This window comes from Cajanus cajan, chromosome 2 (genome assembly GCF_000230855.2).
Source record: "Cajanus cajan strain Asha chromosome 2, NIPB_CcT2T_4, whole genome shotgun sequence".
NCBI classification, from domain to species: Eukaryota; Viridiplantae; Streptophyta; class Magnoliopsida; order Fabales; family Fabaceae; genus Cajanus; species Cajanus cajan.
Window position 1 is genome coordinate 67,536,703 of NC_138518.1, and position 23,419 is coordinate 67,560,121.

The 23,419-nt window shown below is 26.6% G+C and overlaps 2 protein-coding genes across 10 annotated transcripts; one reads left to right on the forward strand and one right to left on the reverse strand.

Moving 5' to 3' along the window:
- Window positions 1–1,426: 1,426 nt before the first annotated feature.
- On the forward strand, window positions 1,427–4,586 carry LOC145954488 (uncharacterized). 5 transcript variants are annotated; one of them, XM_083068777.1, is made up of 5 exons: window positions 1,427–1,970; window positions 2,147–2,275; window positions 2,375–2,671; window positions 2,830–3,038; window positions 3,211–4,586. In XM_083068777.1, the coding sequence occupies exons 1-5, from the start codon at window positions 1,743–1,745 to the stop codon at window positions 3,461–3,463; spliced, it is 1,116 nt and encodes a 371-aa protein (XP_082924903.1). In that variant the 5' UTR covers window positions 1,427–1,742; the 3' UTR covers window positions 3,464–4,586. The 5 variants fall into 5 exon arrangements, with proteins under 5 accessions (XP_082924903.1, XP_082924899.1, XP_082924901.1 ...); XM_083068773.1 differs by having other exon boundaries at window positions 1,583–1,970; window positions 2,351–2,671; XM_083068775.1 differs by having other exon boundaries at window positions 1,583–1,958; window positions 2,351–2,671.
- A 1,468-nt stretch (window positions 4,587–6,054) lies between these two features.
- On the reverse strand, window positions 6,055–8,278 carry LOC109794570 (uncharacterized). Of its 5 annotated transcripts, none has more exons than XM_083068782.1 (5): window positions 7,785–8,278; window positions 7,480–7,608; window positions 7,084–7,380; window positions 6,717–6,925; window positions 6,055–6,544 (listed from the first exon to the last, which is right to left on the reverse strand). In XM_083068782.1, exons 1-5 carry the CDS (start codon window positions 8,010–8,012, stop codon window positions 6,292–6,294), a joined length of 1,116 nt encoding a protein of 371 aa, XP_082924908.1. In that variant the 5' UTR covers window positions 8,013–8,278; the 3' UTR covers window positions 6,055–6,291. The 5 variants fall into 5 exon arrangements, with proteins under 5 accessions (XP_082924908.1, XP_082924909.1, XP_082924906.1 ...); XM_083068783.1 differs by having other exon boundaries at window positions 7,084–7,404; window positions 7,480–7,584; window positions 7,797–8,265; XM_083068780.1 differs by having other exon boundaries at window positions 7,084–7,404; window positions 7,797–8,265.
- Window positions 8,279–23,419: the final 15,141 nt, after the last annotated feature.

Genomic DNA, 23,419 nt, shown 5'->3' on the forward strand with positions numbered 1-23,419 from the left:
TAGTCTTCCTTTTAAATTACTTAATTAATGTAATTATATAAATTTAAACTCTTAATGAATTAAAAATATAATTTATTATTTTTATTTATTTATTTATTATTATTATTATTATGGTGGTAAAAGGTTTGAATTATATGAATGAAATATTAGATTTGAATCTCAATATGTACACTAAAAAATATATATAATTTTAAATATCAAAATAAAATTGAATATAAGGATATATTATGCGTGTTATTCAAACAATTCATTTTATTAAATTTAGTATTTTTAAAAATTACAAATCATCAACTACATATTATTATGGAACTTTTATTATAATCATTAGGACCGATTTTGGTGACGGAGACTTACATAGCATGCATCAAATCATAGATTTCAACCCTAATATTATCATTATAATTTTAATAATATAAAAAAGAACTTCTATTATCTTTATTTTTATATATATATATATATATATTATTTATCATTTTTATAACTACTTTATTACTTTTAATCTCTATTTTTTTAACTTTATAACTACTTTCGAACCAATTAGATCTTCAATTACAAATAAATCACTCACTATCTTCTATTATACGTGTAAATTTTACTTTTAAATTTTTTTAAAAAATAAATATGCAGGGAGAAGAAGTGTTTTTCCTTATAGTAAAAAAAAATTGTTACTAGTTAAAATTCAAATAATTTGTAAAACGATACCATTGTACTTGTGTTTGGATTTTTTGAGATGCAATAATTGAGAAATACCAAAAAAATTTAGTTAAACAAATATATCATTTTTTTAATTTATTAAAAATAATTTATAAAAGTTGTTGAAAAGATATTTTTGTCTTTGTTTATAGAAATATTTTTCGTTGTACCTTTCTAACTACCAAACAACTTGGATTGGATATTGGATCTTGGATTATAAATCACATACGATCTATAATTAATATGTGCAACTTTGTTTATCTTGAATCTTTTAAAACCAAATACGTAGAGAGAAGAAGTGTTTTCCCTCCTAGTGAAAATAAATACGGTTAGTAGTTAAAATCAAAAAATTTGCATAACGATAAGAGATATAATAATAAGAAGATAATGAGAGTAGGAAAGAAGGCGAGTAATTAGGAGGTTTAAAAGGAGGGAATTACTATGGTACCCATGATAATTAAAGGGTTTTGGTATCTTAAATTATGTGAATAAATAAATTAAAAAAAATAAATTTAAAATAATATAAATTTTAGATTAAAAATTTGTAGAAGATGAATTTATTAAAAAGACTAATTAAAAGGTTAATTTTTATAACAAATTTTATTTATATGTAGTATAATTAAAAAAATTAAAAACAAAAAGTATAATAAAATTATAAAAATATTAAAATAAGAAAGATAAATAATAAATAATACAACTGAAAAATTAATTTATACTATAAATTCAAAAAATTAACAAAAGAAAACTAAAACGTTTTAACAAAATAATATTAATATTAAACTATTTAATTATAATAAATGCTATATTAAGATAAAATTTAAAAATATAAAAATAATATAAAAATATAAAATTAATTTATAAAGATAAATTATTAAAAATATTAAATTAAAATTAAAATAAAATAAATAATTACAATAAAAAAAAAATTTAAACGGCTGTACCGGTATCAAGTGGACACCGTAGAATCTTCCTTAAAAGGAAAGGTGATTAGAGAAGAATAGCATTTGCAAAGCGTCAAGTCTTGACTCTGAAAGCAAGAAGGACGAAGAATGTTAGGGTCTTCCGAGCAACATATGAATAAGGATGGGAACAACACTCTAGGGCAAGAAAAGTGGAAGAACATATACCAGAGCTTTCGTACCATACTTCCACAACCCCACCTCGCATTGCCTAACGAGTTGGGTGCTCAAGATGACTTGCTCAACCATCCACTTGACGCGCCGCAGCATGATGGTGGTTCCACGGGAAACAACGATGCTTTGAAGGTGCATGACGGCGTACGTAACGTTGTTAGGGCTCGAATTTCAGCTTCATTATTTACAAATTATTTATTATTATTTGTAGTAAAGAAAAACTATATATATTAATACATCAACATGTAATTATTTTATTTTGAGATTCTGCTAGATTCTATATGTGTAAAAGTTTCTCTAACTATGCTTTTATGGTGAAGAACCATTCTTTTTGGCCGGTTCAGAATGATGCTTTCCCGGTTCAGAACGGTTCTTTTCCGGTCCAGAATGATGTTTTCCCTACGCAGAACGATGTGCTTTGTGGGGGCAGATCGACGATTTTCCGACATGTAATTATTTTATTTTGAGATTCTGCTAGATTCTATATGTGTAAAAGTTTCTCTAACTATGCTTTTATGGTGAAGAACCATTCTTTTTGGCCGGTTCAGAATGATGCTTTTCCGGTACAAAACGGTGCTTTGTGGGGGCAGAACGATGCATTGCTGATTCAGAACGGTGTTCTCCCGGTGCAAAACGATGCTTTTCCAGATCAGAATGATGCTTTCTCAGTTCATAACGGTGCTTTGACGGTCCAGAATAGTGCTTTGCTGTTTCAAAACGGTGCTTTGTTGGAGCAGAAAGATGGTTTTGCGGTGCAAAACGATGCATTGTCGATTCAGAACGGTGGTTTCACGGTGCAGAATGGTGCTTTTTCCGTGAACAATGGTGGTTCCACGGTTTTGCAGGTGCATATCTGCGTAACCGGTTGAAAAACGAGGCTACTGAAGCTTAAACTTAAGTTCATTAACTAGGGTCTACAAATTATTTATCATTACTTGAAAAAGGTTATGTATATATTGAATAATGAGTACATTAACGTATAATTGTTTTATTTACGGTGCAGAACTACGCTTTTCCCCCGCTTCAGAACGGTGGTTTCCCGGTGCAGAACAATGCTTTGCCGGAGCAGAATGATGTTATCCTCCCAGTTCAGAACGGTGTTTTGCCGGTGGAAAAGGGTGGTTCCTCTTCCACTACGGTAAATAACGGTGCTTCATTGGCTAACGTTGCACCAAGGAATCAGAGAGGGAAATGGAGTGAGGACGAACACTTGTAAGCTTTTACTATTATTTTATTTATTTGTCTTTTTAATATTTCATTCTTTCTTTTTAAGGGGTAAAAACAACATTGACAAAAGAGTGTCATCTGTGTTTCTCTTTTGAGTGAATGATATAAATATTTGTTAATTGAAAACCTAATGTCACGTTTGTTTTTTTGGTGACAGGTTATTCTTAATTGGGCTTCAACAGCATGGTATAGGAAAATGGAAAGCTATTTCAGAACGTATTGGAACAAAAAGTAGGACACAGGTGGTGAGTCACGCCCGAAAATTCTTTGCGCGTCAGAATGCTGCACCAGAAAAAAAGAAAAGAAGAAGCATTCATGACATGGTTTTAGAAGACATGAATATCGTTATTGATCGCACCAATGCAGTTCGTGGCCCACAGAATGTTACTGCTCGTCATCCGGATCGTTGAATCCACCAAACAACATCACTCATCAAATGAAGGATTTTAGTTTTATATTAATTGAGTTATTAAATAAAGCATTCTTTTGTTTTGGATACATTTTATTGAAGGACCATGACCCATGCAAAAGATGTCACCAGCTAGCGCAAAAACATTATCAAGCCTCAATCCATATATAATATTACACAATTACACTGATCTACCTTATTCAAAGTTGTTTCTATCTCAGAACAACATTCTTTTTTTTCTCTTCCGGGGCTGCGCACAAGAATTCATGGCCTTGTAGATTTCAAGCCTCAATGTATAGCACACCAAAACACATGTCAACAACCAAAATAAATATGAAATAGTGACTCAAACTAGAAAGAGGACATATATAAGGTGAGAAATTGTTAGTATAAAACCTGCAGAATCATTAATTAGCATTCTTTTTTTCTTCAACTAATTACAAACATGATCCTACATTGCAAGTGATTCACGTGAATTGATTTCACCAGAAAAGCTAGCACACAGTGCATACAAATCGCTGAGTTCGAAATGTATATATATTAGCAATTGCGCATCTAGATATTTTTATTTAGTGATGGAAAAAAATAGTCCTCAATATTTTTATAATTGTCTTGTACACATTTAAACAAGAATTTATAATTTTTCATTGTGAATGCTATTAAAAAGAAATCTCTACTTAGTTTTCTTACATTTATTAAAAAAAATTAATAATTAGAAACAATACCTATTTTTTTAGAACAGTAACTCAACTTGGTTCTCGACCCTTATCAGTTTGAAAATCGTGTTTCCGAGTAGCGATGGGAGAAGAGCATTCTGCGTCGATCGAAAGCTTCAATCCATACAGATAGGTGCCAAAGGGGATTCTGATTCGGATCTGTTTCCCGGTGCTTTCTATCTCACGGACCAGGAGATTGCTGATTATTACTGGCTGGTTGTGTTCATTCTTTCAATGATGGTTTTCGCATTCTCGGTTGTGTATCTCATTACTGGTAAGGAATTGAATTTCGTTGTTGCTGTTGAATAGGGTTTTCTATGTAATTATTGTAATTTGTAAGAGATAGGACAGGATGCACAATTTTATGCATTAATAGAGAAACGTGCCTAAATATAGTTTGAGAGACTACGTGACAATGCATGTCACTTCGATGACCTCTTCTGTCGATTGTAAGTTTTATATTAAAACATGGTTTATACTCATTTGATTCAGGTAGTTTTATGAACTATGCCTTTTATTCTCCGTAGTTAACAACATTTCATTTTAATTTCTATTTGTTATAGGTCTAAAAAGTAAAATTTATAAAACTGATAGGAACTAAAAAAAATTAAAATGGTATATTTAGGAACTAAAATAGAATGTTTTTAGCTATAGGAACTTAAAAGTAAAGTTTACCAAACTATAAGGACCAAATGAGTATTTAAATCTTAAAACGTTTATGGCTATAATATAATGATTGAGAGAAGGCTCATTTGAGGTGAAGAATTTTTGGCACTGAAAGAGTTCAGGCCATGTTTGGATTGATGATAGAAAATTGAATGGAATAGATCGAAACATAATAGAGAGTGGAATGGATTGGAATCACACTTGCTTCTCTCCCCATCATGCTTACCCTCTTGCTTGCTCCTCATTTAAACCTAATAAAAAGCCCCTATGGATCTCTACCCTTTCTATTTTCTCTGGTCTGTTGTGGTTTAACAGTGTCTTACTAATTATTAGTATCTATACCTGGCTAGGAAGACTCTTTCACTGGAATCTTTCTAAGTGGTCATATTATTATAGCAACATGATCTGTGTGGTTATGTTATTTGCAAGATTATGTTATATTTTGCTCTTTAAGTATGTCTTTAGTTATCCCTCGTCCTTCTAAAAATTAGAAACAGTAATATTCCTTCTCAAAATATGACATGTAACTCAACTTCGTTATAAAATTTAATATAAAATTTGAGTTATTAAATAAAATAAATCTAAACAAACTTAGTTTTCAAATAATTGGACCCTTTTCATATACACACACAAACATATATACTTATATACATACGTATGTCTACATATATACAAAATAACAAAAATATTTTATTTTAGTAAAAAATTGTTCTAAAAAAATAGGTATTGTTTCTAATTATTAATTTTTTTTAATAAATGTAAGAAAACTAAGTAGAGATTTCTTTTTAATAGCATTCACAATGAAAAATTATAAATTCTTGTTTAAATGTGTACAAGACAATTATAAAAATATTGAGGACTATTTTTTTCCATCACTAAATAAAAATATCTAGATGCGCAATTGCTAATATATATACATTTCGAACTCAGCGATTTGTATGCACTGTGTGCTAGCTTTTCTGGTGAAATCAATTCACGTGAATCACTTGCAATGTAGGATCATGTTTGTAATTAGTTGAAGAAAAAAAGAATGCTAATTAATGATTCTGCAGGTTTTATACTAACAATTTCTCACCTTATATATGTCCTCTTTCTAGTTTGAGTCACTATTTCATATTTATTTTGGTTGTTGACATGTGTTTTGGTGTGCTATACATTGAGGCTTGAAATCTACAAGGCCATGAATTCTTGTGCGCAGCCCCGGAAGAGAAAAAAAAGAATGTTGTTCTGAGATAGAAACAACTTTGAATAAGGTAGATCAGTGTAATTGTGTAATATTATATATGGATTGAGGCTTGATAATGTTTTTGCGCTAGCTGGTGACATCTTTTGCATGGGTCATGGTCCTTCAATAAAATGTATCCAAAACAAAAGAATGCTTTATTTAATAACTCAATTAATATAAAACTAAAATCCTTCATTTGATGAGTGATGTTGTTTGGTGGATTCAACGATCCGGATGACGAGCAGTAACATTCTGTGGGCCACGAACTGCATTGGTGCGATCAATAACGATATTCATGTCTTCTAAAACCATGTCATGAATGCTTCTTCTTTTCTTTTTTTCTGGTGCAGCATTCTGACGCGCAAAGAATTTTCGGGCGTGACTCACCACCTGTGTCCTACTTTTTGTTCCAATACGTTCTGAAATAGCTTTCCATTTTCCTATACCATGCTGTTGAAGCCCAATTAAGAATAACCTGTCACCAAAAAAACAAACGTGACATTAGGTTTTCAATTAACAAATATTTATATCATTCACTCAAAAGAGAAACACAGATGACACTCTTTTGTCAATGTTGTTTTTACCCCTTAAAAAGAAAGAATGAAATATTAAAAAGACAAATAAATAAAATAATAGTAAAAGCTTACAAGTGTTCGTCCTCACTCCATTTCCCTCTCTGATTCCTTGGTGCAACGTTAGCCAATGAAGCACCGTTATTTACCGTAGTGGAAGAGGAACCACCCTTTTCCACCGGCAAAACACCGTTCTGAACTGGGAGGATAACATCATTCTGCTCCGGCAAAGCATTGTTCTGCACCGGGAAACCACCGTTCTGAAGCGGGGGAAAAGCGTAGTTCTGCACCGTAAATAAAACAATTATACGTTAATGTACTCATTATTCAATATATACATAACCTTTTTCAAGTAATGATAAATAATTTGTAGACCCTAGTTAATGAACTTAAGTTTAAGCTTCAGTAGCCTCGTTTTTCAACCGGTTACGCAGATATGCACCTGCAAAACCGTGGAACCACCATTGTTCACGGAAAAAGCACCATTCTGCACCGTGAAACCACCGTTCTGAATCGACAATGCATCGTTTTGCACCGCAAAACCATCTTTCTGCTCCAACAAAGCACCGTTTTGAAACAGCAAAGCACTATTCTGGACCGTCAAAGCACCGTTATGAACTGAGAAAGCATCATTCTGATCTGGAAAAGCATCGTTTTGCACCGGGAGAACACCGTTCTGAATCAGCAATGCATCGTTCTGCCCCCACAAAGCACCGTTTTGTACCGGAAAAGCATCATTCTGAACCGGCCAAAAAGAATGGTTCTTCACCATAAAAGCATAGTTAGAGAAACTTTTACACATATAGAATCTAGCAGAATCTCAAAATAAAATAATTACATGTCGGAAAATCGTCGATCTGCCCCCACAAAGCACATCGTTCTGCGTAGGGAAAACATCATTCTGGACCGGAAAAGAACCGTTCTGAACCGGGAAAGCATCATTCTGAACCGGCCAAAAAGAATGGTTCTTCACCATAAAAGCATAGTTAGAGAAACTTTTACACATATAGAATCTAGCAGAATCTCAAAATAAAATAATTACATGTTGATGTATTAATATATATAGTTTTTCTTTACTACAAATAATAATAAATAATTTGTAAATAATGAAGCTGAAATTCGAGCCCTAACAACGTTACGTACGCCGTCATGCACCTTCAAAGCATCGTTGTTTCCCGTGGAACCACCATCATGCTGCGGCGCGTCAAGTGGATGGTTGAGCAAGTCATCTTGAGCACCCAACTCGTTAGGCAATGCGAGGTGGGGTTGTGGAAGTATGGTACGAAAGCTCTGGTATATGTTCTTCCACTTTTCTTGCCCTAGAGTGTTGTTCCCATCCTTATTCATATGTTGCTCGGAAGACCCTAACATTCTTCGTCCTTCTTGCTTTCAGAGTCAAGACTTGACGCTTTGCAAATGCTATTCTTCTCTAATCACCTTTCCTTTTAAGGAAGATTCTACGGTGTCCACTTGATACCGGTACAGCCGTTTAAATTTTTTTTTTATTGTAATTATTTATTTTATTTTAATTTTAATTTAATATTTTTAATAATTTATCTTTATAAATTAATTTTATATTTTTATATTATTTTTATATTTTTAAATTTTATCTTAATATAGCATTTATTATAATTAAATAGTTTAATATTAATATTATTTTGTTAAAACGTTTTAGTTTTCTTTTGTTAATTTTTTGAATTTATAGTATAAATTAATTTTTCAGTTGTATTATTTATTATTTATCTTTCTTATTTTAATATTTTTATAATTTTATTATACTTTTTGTTTTTAATTTTTTTAATTATACTACATATAAATAAAATTTGTTATAAAAATTAACCTTTTAATTAGTCTTTTTAATAAATTCATCTTCTACAAATTTTTAATCTAAAATTTATATTATTTTAAATTTATTTTTTTTTAATTTATTTATTCACATAATTTAAGGTACCAAAACCCTTTAATTATCATGGGTACCATAGCAATTCCCTTCCCTTTATCTATTGTTATATATATATATATATATATATATATATATATATATATATATATATATTTTATTTTTTTTTCTTTCTTTTTTGCGTTGTTCATATACTTATTTATTTTTAAAATATTTCCTTCTTTGTTGAGAGCGTATGTACCCAAAAAAGTTAAAAACAATAATTATTTACTAGCCAGAAAAAGGCACTCCGTGCCTACATTATATTAAAAAAAAGGAAAAAAAATGAGAAATTAATCATAAAAAAATTAAAGAAAGTTTTGAAATTTAACGTGAAACATAAATATATTCTTGAGGTGGCTTTCGTTAAAAGTCCTTATATATGCGTAAAAATAATAGAAAATATCAATGGTAGAAAAAGAATAGAAAAATAGAGGAATTACTTTAGTAGAAGCAAAGGGGACCAGAGTGTTAGATCTTAACCGGATTACAAAATGGTGATGGTCCAAATGCATGCAAAACATTAACAACAACCTGAAAACCAAAATTGAAACTAAATTGTTGTCATTTCCTTCACAAATTCAAATTTCATTTTAATATACATACCTTCAATTTCAAACATGTCATTGTGTTTCTTCTATTATAATTTTTAGCATATCTAATTATAGATGATTTAAAAAAAAGAACATATTTTTTGTTTGATGAACTTCATCTAAGTCATGATCATGAAAGGTGTGATCATGCTTTTGAATGTTGTCGTTATCACGGTCAGAGTATTTATCTTCTACACCATGTGTCACTATATTCAAAAAATCCAGTAGAAAAAGAAACAAAGAAATTGATTAAAAAAATATTAGAACGTTAAAAAAGATGAGTTAAAATATAATACAACTTGTTTCCAAATGTGATTCATACCAAGAAATAGGGATGAGTTTGGAATATAAGGGAAACTGAGAATCAATTGGGATGAGAAAATTGTAGAGACTGAGAATGAAAAAGAAAATACGAAAGAGGGAGAGGAAATTTTTTAGAGCAGCAAGATAGAAATAGATAAAAGCCTAGATATGTTGAGTCGTTATTATTTTAAAAGAAAGTGGTTATTGTTTTAGAAGAAAGTAGTTATTTTTTTTTAAAGGAATAACCACCAATAAGGATGAAAATTGAATAAAGAAAAGTGGAGACCAAAACCTTTTTGTATCCCTTTTATCTTAAGTTATAGATTAGGACACTTGAAAACATAAGATCGAGTAATATCTATCATATTAACAACTTTCATACAAAACAAAATATTTCCATTTTTGAGGTTGAGTTTATTTTTTCATAAACTATAAATAATTACATGAATCGTTAAATATCTCATATTTATATATGACATTATATTATTTATTTTTGTAATTTTTTAAAATCAAAGAAATTATGGATGACGTATTCTATAATGACTTAAGATTAATTCTCGAAAGGTATGAGATTATTTAATTCACTACAAGAAAATGACGATTTTGCGACGGTTATATGACCTACATTGCGACGGTTATAACTGCCGCAAAGACAACATTGCGACGGTTGGGAACCGTCGCAGAGTCGTCCGTCACCAGGCAATTTTGCGACGGTTATCAGAACCGTTGCACAAACCGTCGCAAAATTGGAATTGCGACCGTTTCATCAACTGTCGCACCAAATGCCTCTATATTAACATTGCGACCCTTTCATCAACTGTCGCACCAACTGCCTCTAAATTAATATTACAATCCTTTTTTTAACAGTCAAAAATTATAATTTTTTTTTATTTTAATAAATTTATTAATGTAACAATCCTCATATTTGGCCTTTCAAAGATTTTATTTCACGATATTTCACTGTTTAGCATGTTTTATCCTTACTTGTGCAATTTCTGGGAAACTTCCCAGAAGGTCACCCATCCTTGTACTACTCCAGGTCAAACACGCTTAACTGTGAAGTTCTGATGAGTAAGCTACCGAAATGTATATGTATGTTGTCAGTATAACTTGTACAGATTAATTCATTTAAGTCATCCTCAAATATACAATCTCATATCTGTATTATAATAATAATATATAATAATTTTATATTACAAATAATAATAATAATAATAATAATAATATATTTAGTTATTCTTTATTTATATGTACTTACTTTTATAATTAACATCTACTTATTTCGATTTAAAATTATAATTTAAATTATTTAAATTTTTTAATTTATAATGATAATATAATTTATAAAATTATAAATATTTATTTATTACATACTTATAAATTATTTTAATATTTTAAATAAATTATTAATTAATTTAATATATTTATTTACCTTAAATCAAACATATAAAATTCAAAAAAAAAATGTATTTATCCTTGTTTTATTTTCTAATTATCAACTATTAATAAAATACTAACTTAAAATCTTATCTAATTATATATAATATTCTCATATCAAATTTAAAACCAAGTATTAGTTATACAAAAATATTAAGATCATATAGTAAATTGTCAATAAGATTTTAGTTAAATAATTTAAAATAATTAATGTTTTAATTATATTGTTAATTAGAAAATAATTTATTCCAAAACTAATTAAATTTTTTATATTAATTATTAGTAAAATTTAATAATTTTTAAATTAACAATTAATTGGATCAATGAAATTCAACACACACGATGAGTTATTGAGCGGAATAACTTTACCAAGAGTTATTTTGTAAGTTATCTTAAATCAAATATATAAAATTCAAAAAATATATTTATCCTTGTTTTATTTTTTAATTATCAACCATTAATAAAATACTAACTTAAAATCTTATCTAATTATATCATAATATTTTCATATCAAATTTAAAACCAGTTCTTACATTTTCGACAAATATAAATTTTTCTAAAATATTTCATCAATAATATAGTTTTTCCTACAAAAATTTTCTCATCAAAAATATAAATTTTCTGACAGATTTAATTTTGTTTTTATAAGAAATCATCTTCGATTAATTTAACATTTTGTATATATGATTTAACAGTAAAAGATTTTCAATTTAACGGTTAAATTTACAAAATTCACATTTAATATAAAGTTATTGAGTTGTGTAACACTTAGTAAAATTTACACTGATGTAATTATAAACCCCCTCATATATATATATATATATATATATATATATATTAAATGTGACTTTTACTAAGTATTACACCGCTCAATAACTTTATATTAAATGTGAATTTGGTAAATCCAACTGTTAGATTGAAAGTTCATATCTCTCAAAGATTATATATACAAAACTTTATATTAATCCAAGATGGTTTGATACTTCATTTTTATAAAACAAAATTGATGTCATATATTCATTTTAAAATACACTAAAATATAAACAATTTGATTACCTTCCAGTTGTTGTTCAATTTTAACAAAATTTGATATACACTTATAAAGTGATATGAACTTTCAATTTAACGGTTGGATTTACAAAATACACATTTAATATAAAGTTATTGAACAACATAATACTTAATAAAAGTTACATTGGTATAATTATAACTCCCTATATTATATATATATATATATATATATATATATATATATATATATATATAGATATATATAGGGACGGATGTACATTTGGAATAGTGGGCACTTGCCCCACTACTATTTGACATATACATAATTTTTTATCTAAAAAAATAATATATTTTAAAAAATAAAAATTATATTCTAATAAAATAAAAATATAGATTCAGAAAAAATGTTTATTTATTTTATATCTATCAAATTTTTGAAAGAAATTAATTCTCATGTAATAAATTTTTTTTTCTTAATAATGAATTAATTTTTTAAAAAAGTTTAATTATAATATATATATATGTATATATATATATGTCTTAATATTCACATATATAATGTAATATATTAAAATAAAAAGTTTTTTGATAAAATAAAAATTTTACTATGCATGTTTATCTTTTGTGTTTTTTCTTTATTGTATACGTTGATTGAAAAAATCAAAATAGTAAAATTATATATATTGATTAAAAAAATCAAACTAAGAAAAATCAGAAGATTTATGTTCCATTTAGAATTGTTATTATAAGATATATTTTAAAATAAATTATCATCTAAAAATATATATTAGATATTAAAAACATATTTATATCATAAATAAATTAAACTGGATTTTTATAAATTTTAACATATTTATTTTTATATTTTTAAAGAAAGTATATATAAAATTGTTAATAAAATATAAGTTCGTTAAGATAATATACATAATACTTAAAAAAAAACTTTTAAATTCTAATAAAAAAAATGCTGAAAATTTTGCGACGGTTTATGACTAACTGCCGCAATGTTAAATTTGCGACGGTTATGATTAACTGTCGCAATGTTAAACTTGCGACGGTTTATCATAAACCGTCGCAATGTTAAACAAATTTTGCGACAGTTTATGATAAACCGTCGCAATGTTAAACAAATTTTGCGACGGTTTACGATAAACCGTCGCAATGTTGAACAATTTTGCGACGGTTTTGAAAAACCGTCGTATGAAGGGTCGCAATATCAAAGCGACGACGGTTTCTAGATAACCGTCGCAATTTGTCCGTCGCAATTTATCATTTTTCTTGTAGTGATTTAATTATTTATTAATTCTGATATATATTTTAGTTCATGTTAATGTTAACTAAAAATAATAGCAAAATGACATTTAATTTCTATAATAAATTACAGCGAAGCTAAAAATCGTCCTGAGGTGGAATCTTTATTTGGTCTTCCTATTAAGGAAGTTTTATGATTGTAAAACATCATGTTGTGTAAAAATTTTTTGTATCATTATATGTTAACAAATGAATTCATTCCATAGATAAGTTATTTTAAATTTTAAGATAATATACATATAGAGGCACGAAGTGCCTCGGTCCCGCTAGTAATTTATATTTTTTTTGAACTATTTTATTCATTTTAAATAATAAAAAATAATTTTCAAAATTAATTAAATGTTAAAAATCAAATACATTATTTATTTTTATTTTATTGGCCGAAGTTACCATTCAATATATAACCTCTGCAAACTACCCGTTGATACAGTTAGTTATGAGTTAGTTACTATTCCTAAAGAAATCACTCATCCTTTAGAGCACTTTGATAACTTTGATACCTTTCTTCAACTCTCGCGGATATTTTTGAAATATCAAAGCTTCACCCTCTGACCTTATGTTTTATCTTTTGAAAAATTCAACTTTAATTTAGTTTTTAAAAATGTTGAATAAATTTATTTGATTATAATTTTTAAACTGAATTCCTGTATTTTAAAAATTGTTATAAATATTCATTTCAAAAAGAATTTATCAGATTACCTTTATCTTTCTCCATGGTAAATGAAGAAAGGCTTTGGTTTCTTTATATGAATTTATTTATTATATAAGCAAAATCTGATAAAGAACGATTTTGCTATCTTCTGGATGAATGAACATGGAGTTTTAAAATAGTATTTGTGCCTCCATTAAATTTATCCGTCGTGTATTCAAAAGGTGTCATAAGATAGTTTTACCATTTATTTATTTATTTATGTAATTTATCTTTAAACATGATAAATGGAGAACCAATTATTGATACAAAACAGAAAATAGAAATTACCAATTGTGGTGTACGATAGAATGACTCCTTTACAATTGCTATCACAATGGCCACACACAAATAAGAGTTTTACTTTGCGATTCCAATCAACAAATATAACAAAGTCAATAAAACAAAAACACCTAGTAGAAAAACATGAAAAAGAGAGGCAAAGACTGTATCAAGGATAAAAAAGAATTAGGGTGTGAGAAAGATGGAAAATGCGAGATGTGGAAAATATGGCGAAGTCAATAAAACAAAAAGACTAAATAGAAAAAGTGAAAATGAGAGACGAAGATTTTACCAGAGATAAAAAGAATAGGGTGTGATAGAGATGGAAAGTGAGAGATACGAGAGAAATGAATAGAATAGAAATTATAATAAGAAGTGAAGTGGTGGTTTGACGGTTTATAAATTTTGAATAAAGTAGTTACAAATTTAAGAGGTGATTTGTTATCTATTAAAGGGTAAAAGAGACTAAAAAAAATGGAAATCAAAGCTTTTTGTATCCCCTTTATATAATATATATAATATATATATATATATATATATATATATATATATATATATATATATATATTATAGATTATAGATATAGTAAATAACATTTGAAACATTAATCTTGCTAAGTCGCATTAGTAGTTGGGTAAACGTGGATTAAAGATTAAAAAAAGTTATAGAAGTCAAATTGCCTTTTTTCTAATTCCTTGGATGATTAGAGATCTGTTAATTAGGTTGACATACATGATTAGAGAGTCACATAAAAGTATTAAAAGAAATTCTCAACAACCTTAAACGAGTATTTTCTGTTCTTTTTAATCTATAAATTGGAATAATTTAAATCAAGTGCAAGAAATTATAAACGTAAAACTAATAATTAGACAATTTATTTTTTTCTTACTTGGTGTGTATATAAAATAAAATCACAACCATATATCAACATTTTTACTGTATTAAAGAAAAATAAGATAGAGTAATTTCTTCGCCAATTAATATAATATTGATTTTAACATGAATTTGGAATATCCATCCAAATATGTCCTTTAAGATGATTTTGTGTGGAAAAATAAAATTAACAAAAGAAGAAGGGAAAAGGGAAGATGGGTAAAAAACTTACTTACCTAAATTGACATGTGACTGCAGAGAAATATTAGTAATATATTTTTTAAAATATTTTTAATTAGTTAAAATTTATTAAAAAGTACAAATTTTGATACGTCTCATATTGTATTTAATTTTTTTTCTTCATAATTTTGTAGTTTCTAGTAAATTTTAATATTAAAAATATCTGTTAAGAAAAATGTGTTAAAAAATGCGCGACGATTTCTTTTAGATAGAGCTGACTCAAACATAAGATTATTCAAACTCTAGTTTTAGGTTTCTAAAATCACTACTAGAAAAATTAATATTTGTGACGAATTTTGTGACGAAAAAAATAACATCGCTAATAGTGACGCATTTTGTGAGGGAATTTTAAGTTTTGTGATGGACAAGAATTTATTGACTTTTGTGACGGATTTTGTGACGGAATATATTCCGTCTCTAAAAATCCGTCACAAATTTCGTCACTGAATCAAAAAAAAAATATTTGTAACGGATTTTGTGACGGAAAAATTTTCGTCTCTAAAAATCTGTCACAAATTTCATCACTAAATAAAAAAAAATGTTTGTGACGGATTTTGTGACGGAATGAACTTCGTCTCTAAAAAATCCGTCACAAATTTCGTCACTAAAATGAAAAAATTTAGTGACGGATTTTTCCCTCTCAAAATTCCGTCACAAATAGGTTAAAATATTTTGTGAAAAAATTTGTGACAAATTGTTCCCTCTCAAAATATTAAATTTTATTTATGAAACTTTTATATTTAAGAATTATGCATAATTAAAGAAAATATTTTAATTTTTTTTTAAAAAAATAATAAAATTAAAAATATTTTATTTCATTAAAGGACTGAAAAAATTATGAAATTCATTTAATTAAATAAAAAATTGTCAATTTTGAACATAAGAAACTAAGACATTCATTAAAAATATTTTAAAAAAAACTTGTGAAAATAAAAAAAATATATATTAATTTAATTTTGGCTTAATTACATTTTTGATCCCTCAAGTATTGTAATTGTGCAATTTTGATCCCTAAGATTTTAATTGGATAATTTTAGTCCCTAAAGAATTGTAATTGTGCAATTTTAGTCCTTTAATTTTTAATTGAACAATTTTAGTCTCTCAAAAATCATAATTGTGCAATTTGAATCTCTCCCATTAAAAATTTAATAATTTTAAAATTTCAATATATATATATATATATATATAATAATTTAAAATTATACCATTATTTGTTTATTTAAGTTAACATATACTATAATTTTTATTAATGTAACAAATGATATATATTTATTATTACTAAATAATAAAATTTATATATTATTAATAATTTAATATTGCTAATAAATTAATATCAATAATATTTTTAGTATATTTATAGATAAATTGATAATTTGATAAATATAACTTAGTATATATTAATATACTTTTACACAAATATAAATATACTAGATAAGATATGTATATTTATATTTTTGTAAAATTATATTAATATATAATAAGTTATATTTATCAAATTATTAGTTTATGTATAAATATACTAATAATATTATTGATATTAATTTATGAATAATATTATAAAAATATAATATATATATATATATATATATATATATATATATATATATTTTTATGTATTTGTTAATAATAAATATATATCATTTGTGTGACACCCTCTACCCCACATACCATAATACAAATAACAAAAATTGAATAACATAATCTTTTTCATAATTGAAATACCAAATATGTTTAATTCAAATCAAAACTCATGTATTTGAGGAATTTAATAGATATTCATACATCTCACGCAACAAGGAATACAACAGAACAATCAAAAAACAAAATATAAACTTGCATAGTTTATTTGTTTCTCTCAGGGTTCTCTTAAGAACCCACAAAGTACTCTAATCCATACAATAAACATCTTACTCATATAATTGTCTCTTACAATTGCATTCCCTTATGGTGTGTTTGGATGAGTAATTTTACAAATTCAAGGAATTTGAAATTCTTGGTATTTGAATTACTTTCATTTCAATTTCTATCATTGTTAAAATATTTTGTTTGGATAAGTCAATTCAATTTTTTTTAAATTTTAAATTGTTAATTTGGATATGATAATTTGATTCTATCATGATAAAATTGCTTTTAAAAATATATTTATATGTTGAGATTTTTAAATAAAATTTTATAAAAAAAAATGTTAACCAATTTTTAAATATTTAATAATTTTAAAAATTAATTTAGATAATATTTAATAATTTATAAAGTATTTTTGAATATTCAATAATTATAAATATGAAGATATAAGATAAAATATATGAGTGAAATAAGGGGAAAAAAATATGAGGAATTTCAAAGTGTTACATTTTTGGGAGAATTTGAAATCTTACTATTTCAAAGAATTTCACAAATGCTCTGGTAATCGATTACAACACTTGGTAATCGATTACAACGGTTTAGTTTGTTGTAAAGTTTAAATTCAAATTTTGAAAATTTTATCTTATGGTAATCGATTACATGGAATGGGTAATCGATTACCAGAGCACGTTTTTAAGAGTGACTGTGCACATATGAGATTCATCCTTTGGTAATCGATTACATTTAATGGTAATCGATTACCAGTTTCTTAAAAATAATAATTGCCTTATTAAAACTTAAAATATTGAAAACCTTTATTTTCAAAACCTTATTAATATAAATCATATTTGGGTTTTCTTTGAAATTCTTTATTTTAAATGGCCAAAAACTTTATGCAATATCTCTAAAGATTTCTTTTTACATATTAAGCTAGGTTGACAAGACTTATCTAAAATATTTTGAAATTTTTGTTTCTTGGTCACCTTGCTTTAACTTGACCTCTTGTTTTCTTTAACTTCTTTGGCATCATCAAAATCCTTTAGATACGTTCTTCCACATTCTCCCCCTTTTTGATGATGACAACATACTTTAGATGGAAAGAAACATAAAACAGTGTATATCGATCACTCCCCCTTAGTCTCCCCCTTAATAAATCATTGTTTGATGTTAATTTTTATATTGTAAAAATTTGACTTTAAATAGACAGTTGTAATAATCAGATTAAATTGTTCAATTCAAAATATCTAATATTTGATCAGGACCCTTCTTTCCTTTTCTCTCCCCCTTTGGCAACATCAAAAGGAATGAGACAATATATAAAAAAAATTGAATAAGATAAACAAACACCATTCAGAAACAAAAGTAAAATATGTCCTATGAGCAAAATAGTCAGAGTCAAGCGAGCAGAATTAATCTAAAACATACTAATCAAAGATCCAGAAATTGACTAAAAAATAGTCCAAAACATAAGATAAACTAAAATAGCAAATAACAGAATCAAAGTCAACTAGCTACTCGGAAGGGCGTCTAAGAGATTTTACTTCGTCCTCAAGACGAGTCATGCGAGTGTCAAGAGAATCAAAACGTTCACCAACATAGAACCGGAGATCTCTAATTTCATTGAGAACATCCGAGAGAAGTGCTGATGAAGGATCTTGAGGAGGTGGTGACGGAGTTCGATCGTCAGTGTCTACTGCTTGAAAATCCCGCTTCCTGACCCAGGTGTTGTCCAGTGTTTTCTTGTACCCAAAAGAAGCAATTGCATTTGCTCCAATCTCAGAGACCCTCTTAACTGGAACCCAGGTTTCATCTTCCAAAGGAACTTTAAAATGTTCCAAAATAGTAGTTACAAAATGTGGGTATGGAAGAGAAGCATTAACCCGCAAGGCCTTCTTCATTCGACTCCTAATCAGATGAGCCCAGCTAAATTCCTGGCCAGTGATTAGAGCCCATATCAAAATTAAGTCCTCTTCTGAAGCCTATGCAAGGTTAGTCGTGCGTGGAAGCAGTACCCGAACAATTATGTAATGCATGATTCTATAATCAAATTTCATTGAGCCAGCCAATAATCTTCCAGTCATGTCAACATTATCCACACAAATCATACTTCGGGCATTGGGATGGGAATATTCTGGTTTCCATGTATCCGGAATCGTGCCCTCAAACAGAGTACCTTGATCTTTTAATTTTGATAAATCCCGGAACAAAGACTGATTTATCACTATTGGAATCTTTTTAACCTCGCTGTAAAGAACTCCATTCCTAATTTCCAAATTGCTGTAAAAGACCCTAACTAATTCTGGATAAACAGGGTTTTTCATAGCCATAAAATCTACTAACCCAGAATTCTTAAAAATCGTATAACACTCAAAAGATTCATCCTCAAAAAAATCAATACTGATATATTTGGGATCAACAATATTTCTCTCAGAAAATAACTGGTAGTACTTATCTCGTTGTTCTTCTGTGGAGAACAGAGCGAGAGCACGTCCAGCGTACGGAATGGGATTCGTAGGAGTAGGGGCGTCGTCGGAGGGAGGCTGTTGGCGGCGCCTGGCGGTGGTTGAACGAGACGAAGAACCCTTATGACGTTTGGATGATTCTGCCATTTGAGTGTTTGTTTTGAAAAATGCAATCGGTAGAGTTGAAGAGACTTGAAAACGATGAAGAATGGAACAAACGGGGCTCAATTTGGTTAAGATTTGAGGAAGATATGGGGATTTGAAGATCTAAGGGCGCGGAGGGTTTTGGGTTTTCTTTCGTGAGGAAGAAGACGAACTGCACTTTTTTAAGTGCAGAGGAGTCGTGTAATCGATTACATGACTATGGTAATCGATTACACCCTTTGAGATTCTTTGCATTTTTGGCACTGGTAATCGATTACATTACATGGTAATCGATTACAGATAAGTGAATTAGCACTGGTAATCGATTACACTACTCTGTAATCGATTACATATATCAGAACAAGCAAACATGCACTGGTAATCGATTACATGACCAATAGCTGATACTTTAAAACATTCTACAAAAGTCATTAAAATAACTATAAGAAGATAATATCCACAAATATAAAATAAATAATAATTAACTAATTTAGTTATTTATTGAAAAATATCTTTCTAATTTTATATACCTGAAGTCAAGCAGACACATACTGGTAATCGATTACATGACCATGGTACGCCACTAGGCCAAAAGCTATAGCTGATAGTCAGGGCGCAACTCTTTTTACTTAAGGGCGTAGAAGCCCAAGTTTGAGAACGGCCCATTTTGGGCTACTTAAAAATCAAAATATTATAAAAATTAATTTTCATAAATATTCATTATTAAAATAGTAATAATTATTAAAAACCTTTAAAATATTCTATAAAAGTCATTAAAATAACTATAAGAAGATAATGTCCTCAAATATAAAATAAATAATAATTAACTAATTTAGTTATTTATTGAAAAATATCTTTCTAATTTCATAATTTTTAATTTTAAAATTTAAATTTTTAGGTAAAAATTAAAAATTTCTTATTTTTTGTTAATAAAATAATATCCTTTAATTTCTTAATTTTTATGCTTAAAAGCAAACTTATAAAATAATCTAATTTAGATTTATGAAAGAAATAAGCACAACCTAAAAAATGGAAATGTTTTATTTTGCATGAAAGTTATTAATATGACAAGTATTACTCGATCTTGTGTTTTCAAGTATCTTAATATTGTGAATTTTATATTTAAGTAGTAAATCTGTAAAATATAGGTAATGAGTATAAATATATGAGTATTATATTTAAAAATTCAATGAATCTATATATAAAAATTAGAAATAAGTAGATTGTTAATTATAAAGGTAAGTATATAAATAAAGATTAATTAAATATATATATTATTATTCATAATATAATTAATTATCAAGCGGTGTGTAATATTTAATATATAAAAGTTACACCCGGTATCAGTGTTAGTATAACCTGTTTGTCTATATATATATAGAGAGAGACAGAGAGACTGAGATAATGAATGGAAGAAAAATAATTAAGGGAAAATATATTACGTCATCTTGTAATTGATTTTTGTCTCCAAAATAATGGATAATATTATAACCCTCAATTCTTAAGAAATAAATAAATAAATTTTAATTATTAATTTTACTTTTTATTAAAAGATTTAAAGACATGAAGTGTATATAATGGTATGTGATAACCTAATTTAATATATGAATATGGATCCTTTTACTCCAACAGTAAGTTTACATAGACTTACTTCATTCAATAACTTATGTTCAACATTAAATTTTAACAATCAAACTGTTCAATTTAAAATTTTTAATGCATAGATCAAATAATGCATAGATCAAATAATATTATTATTATATTTTTATAATATTATTGATAAATTAATATCAATAATATTATTAGTATATTTATAGATAAATTGATAATTTGATAAATATAACTTAGTATATATTAATATACTTTTACAAAAATAAAAATATAGTAGATAAGATATGTATATTTATAATTAATATATTTATATTTTTGTAAAAGTATATTAATATATAATAAGTTATATTTATCAAATTATTAGTTTATCTATAAATATACTAATAATATTATTGATATTAATTTATCAATAATATTATAAAAATAATAATATATATATTTTATTAATTTATTAAGAATAACTATATATCATTTGTGTGACACCCTCTCCCCCACATACCATAACACAAATAATAAAAATTGAATAACCTAATTTTTTTCATAATTGAAATATCAAACATGTTTAATTCAAATCAAAACTCATCTATTTGTGGAATTAAATAGATATTCATACATCTCATGCAACAAGAAATACAACAGAACAATCAAAAAGCAAAATATAAACTTGTATAGTTTGTTTGTTTCTCTCATGGTTCTCTTAAGAACCTACAGAGCACTCTAATCCATAGAATAAACATCTGACTATTTTAGTAGTTTAGTTTAGAACGGCCCGTTCCACTATAGGAACGGGCCATTCTGTATTTGCGTATTGATCATAAATTTATGTGTTAGAACGGCCTGTTCCGCTTTAGTTTTAATAGGCTATTTTAGTAGTCTAGAACGGCCCGTTGCAGTTTGAGAACGGCCCGTTCTGGCTACTTAAAAATCAAAATATTACAAAAATTAATTTCCATAAATATTCATTATTAAAATACTAATAATTATTATAAAACTTTAAAACATTCTATAAAACTCATTAAAATAACTATAAGAAGATAATGTCCACAAATATAAAATAAATAATAATTAACTAATTTAGTTGTTTATTGAAAAATGTCTTTCTAATTTCATAGCATCAAATAATTCAAATAGTAAGAATTTAAAATTCTTTAAATTTATAATATTTTTCATCCAAACACACATGATAAGGATTATTTTCCTTATCTTCTTATCTTGTCCAATATATATATATATATATATATATATATATATATATATATATATATATATATATATATATATATATATATATATATATATATATAAGCAAAACTCAATAAAATTATTGATTAAAAGATAAAGTATACAAATATGTAATTAATATTGGATTTTATTTATTATAAAACATAATAAATAAAATCTAAAATCTAGAGCAATTTCTTTGATACAAATATGTAATTAATTTTGATTTAATATTAAATTTCTTTTGATTATAATATTTTAATATATTTTATTTAAAATATCAGTTAACATATTTTATTATATTTTCATTTTAATTTATTATAAAATAATTAGAATATTTAATTTAACATCATTAAAAAAATAATCATTATAAAATTTATTCTTTTTTAATTTAATTATTTATTATAATACTTTTTAGTTACCGTATTTACCAAAAAATTATTTTTAATTAAAATATATTTTAGAATTTTAGTTAATTTATTATCATTCACTCACTTGATTAAAACGTGATAAAATATAATTAAAATTATTTATTATAATACTTTTTAATCACCGTATTGACTAAAAAATTATTTTTTTTAAAAATATATTTCAAAATTTTAGTTAATTCATAAAAAATAAATTATTGTAAAAATTAAAATTAAATAACTTAGTTAAAAAATGACTATAGTTAATAAATTAATGTAGAATTTGTTTAAAAAAGTGTTTTAAAAAAAATCTGAAAATAAATAGGAAAATAATTTCCCTCCCGCGCCCCTGAAAAATCTGAACCACTCTCCCTCCTCCTCTTAAGTTAGGTTTTCATCTCACTTCAATCCCAC

What these genes read in the sequence shown, in the direction of transcription:
- LOC145954488 (XM_083068773.1), top strand. Translation starts at nt 1,743, where the DNA reads ATGTTAGGGTCTTCCGAGCAACATATGAATAAGGATGGGAACAACACT. An exon ending in GATCGACGATTTTCCGACAT is followed by an intron (nt 2,276 to 2,350) that starts GTAATTATTTTA and finishes TTTATGGTGAAG; the next exon opens with AACCATTCTTTTTGGCCGGT. An exon ending in TGGAGTGAGGACGAACACTT is followed by an intron (nt 3,039 to 3,210) that starts GTAAGCTTTTAC and finishes TTTTGGTGACAG; the next exon opens with GTTATTCTTAATTGGGCTTC.
- LOC109794570 (XM_083068779.1), bottom strand. Translation starts at nt 8,012, where the DNA reads ATGTTAGGGTCTTCCGAGCAACATATGAATAAGGATGGGAACAACACT. An exon ending in GTGGTTCCACGGTTTTGCAG is followed by an intron (nt 6,926 to 7,083) that starts GTGCATATCTGC and finishes TTTACGGTGCAG; the next exon opens with AACTACGCTTTTCCCCCGCT. An exon ending in TGGAGTGAGGACGAACACTT is followed by an intron (nt 6,545 to 6,716) that starts GTAAGCTTTTAC and finishes TTTTGGTGACAG; the next exon opens with GTTATTCTTAATTGGGCTTC.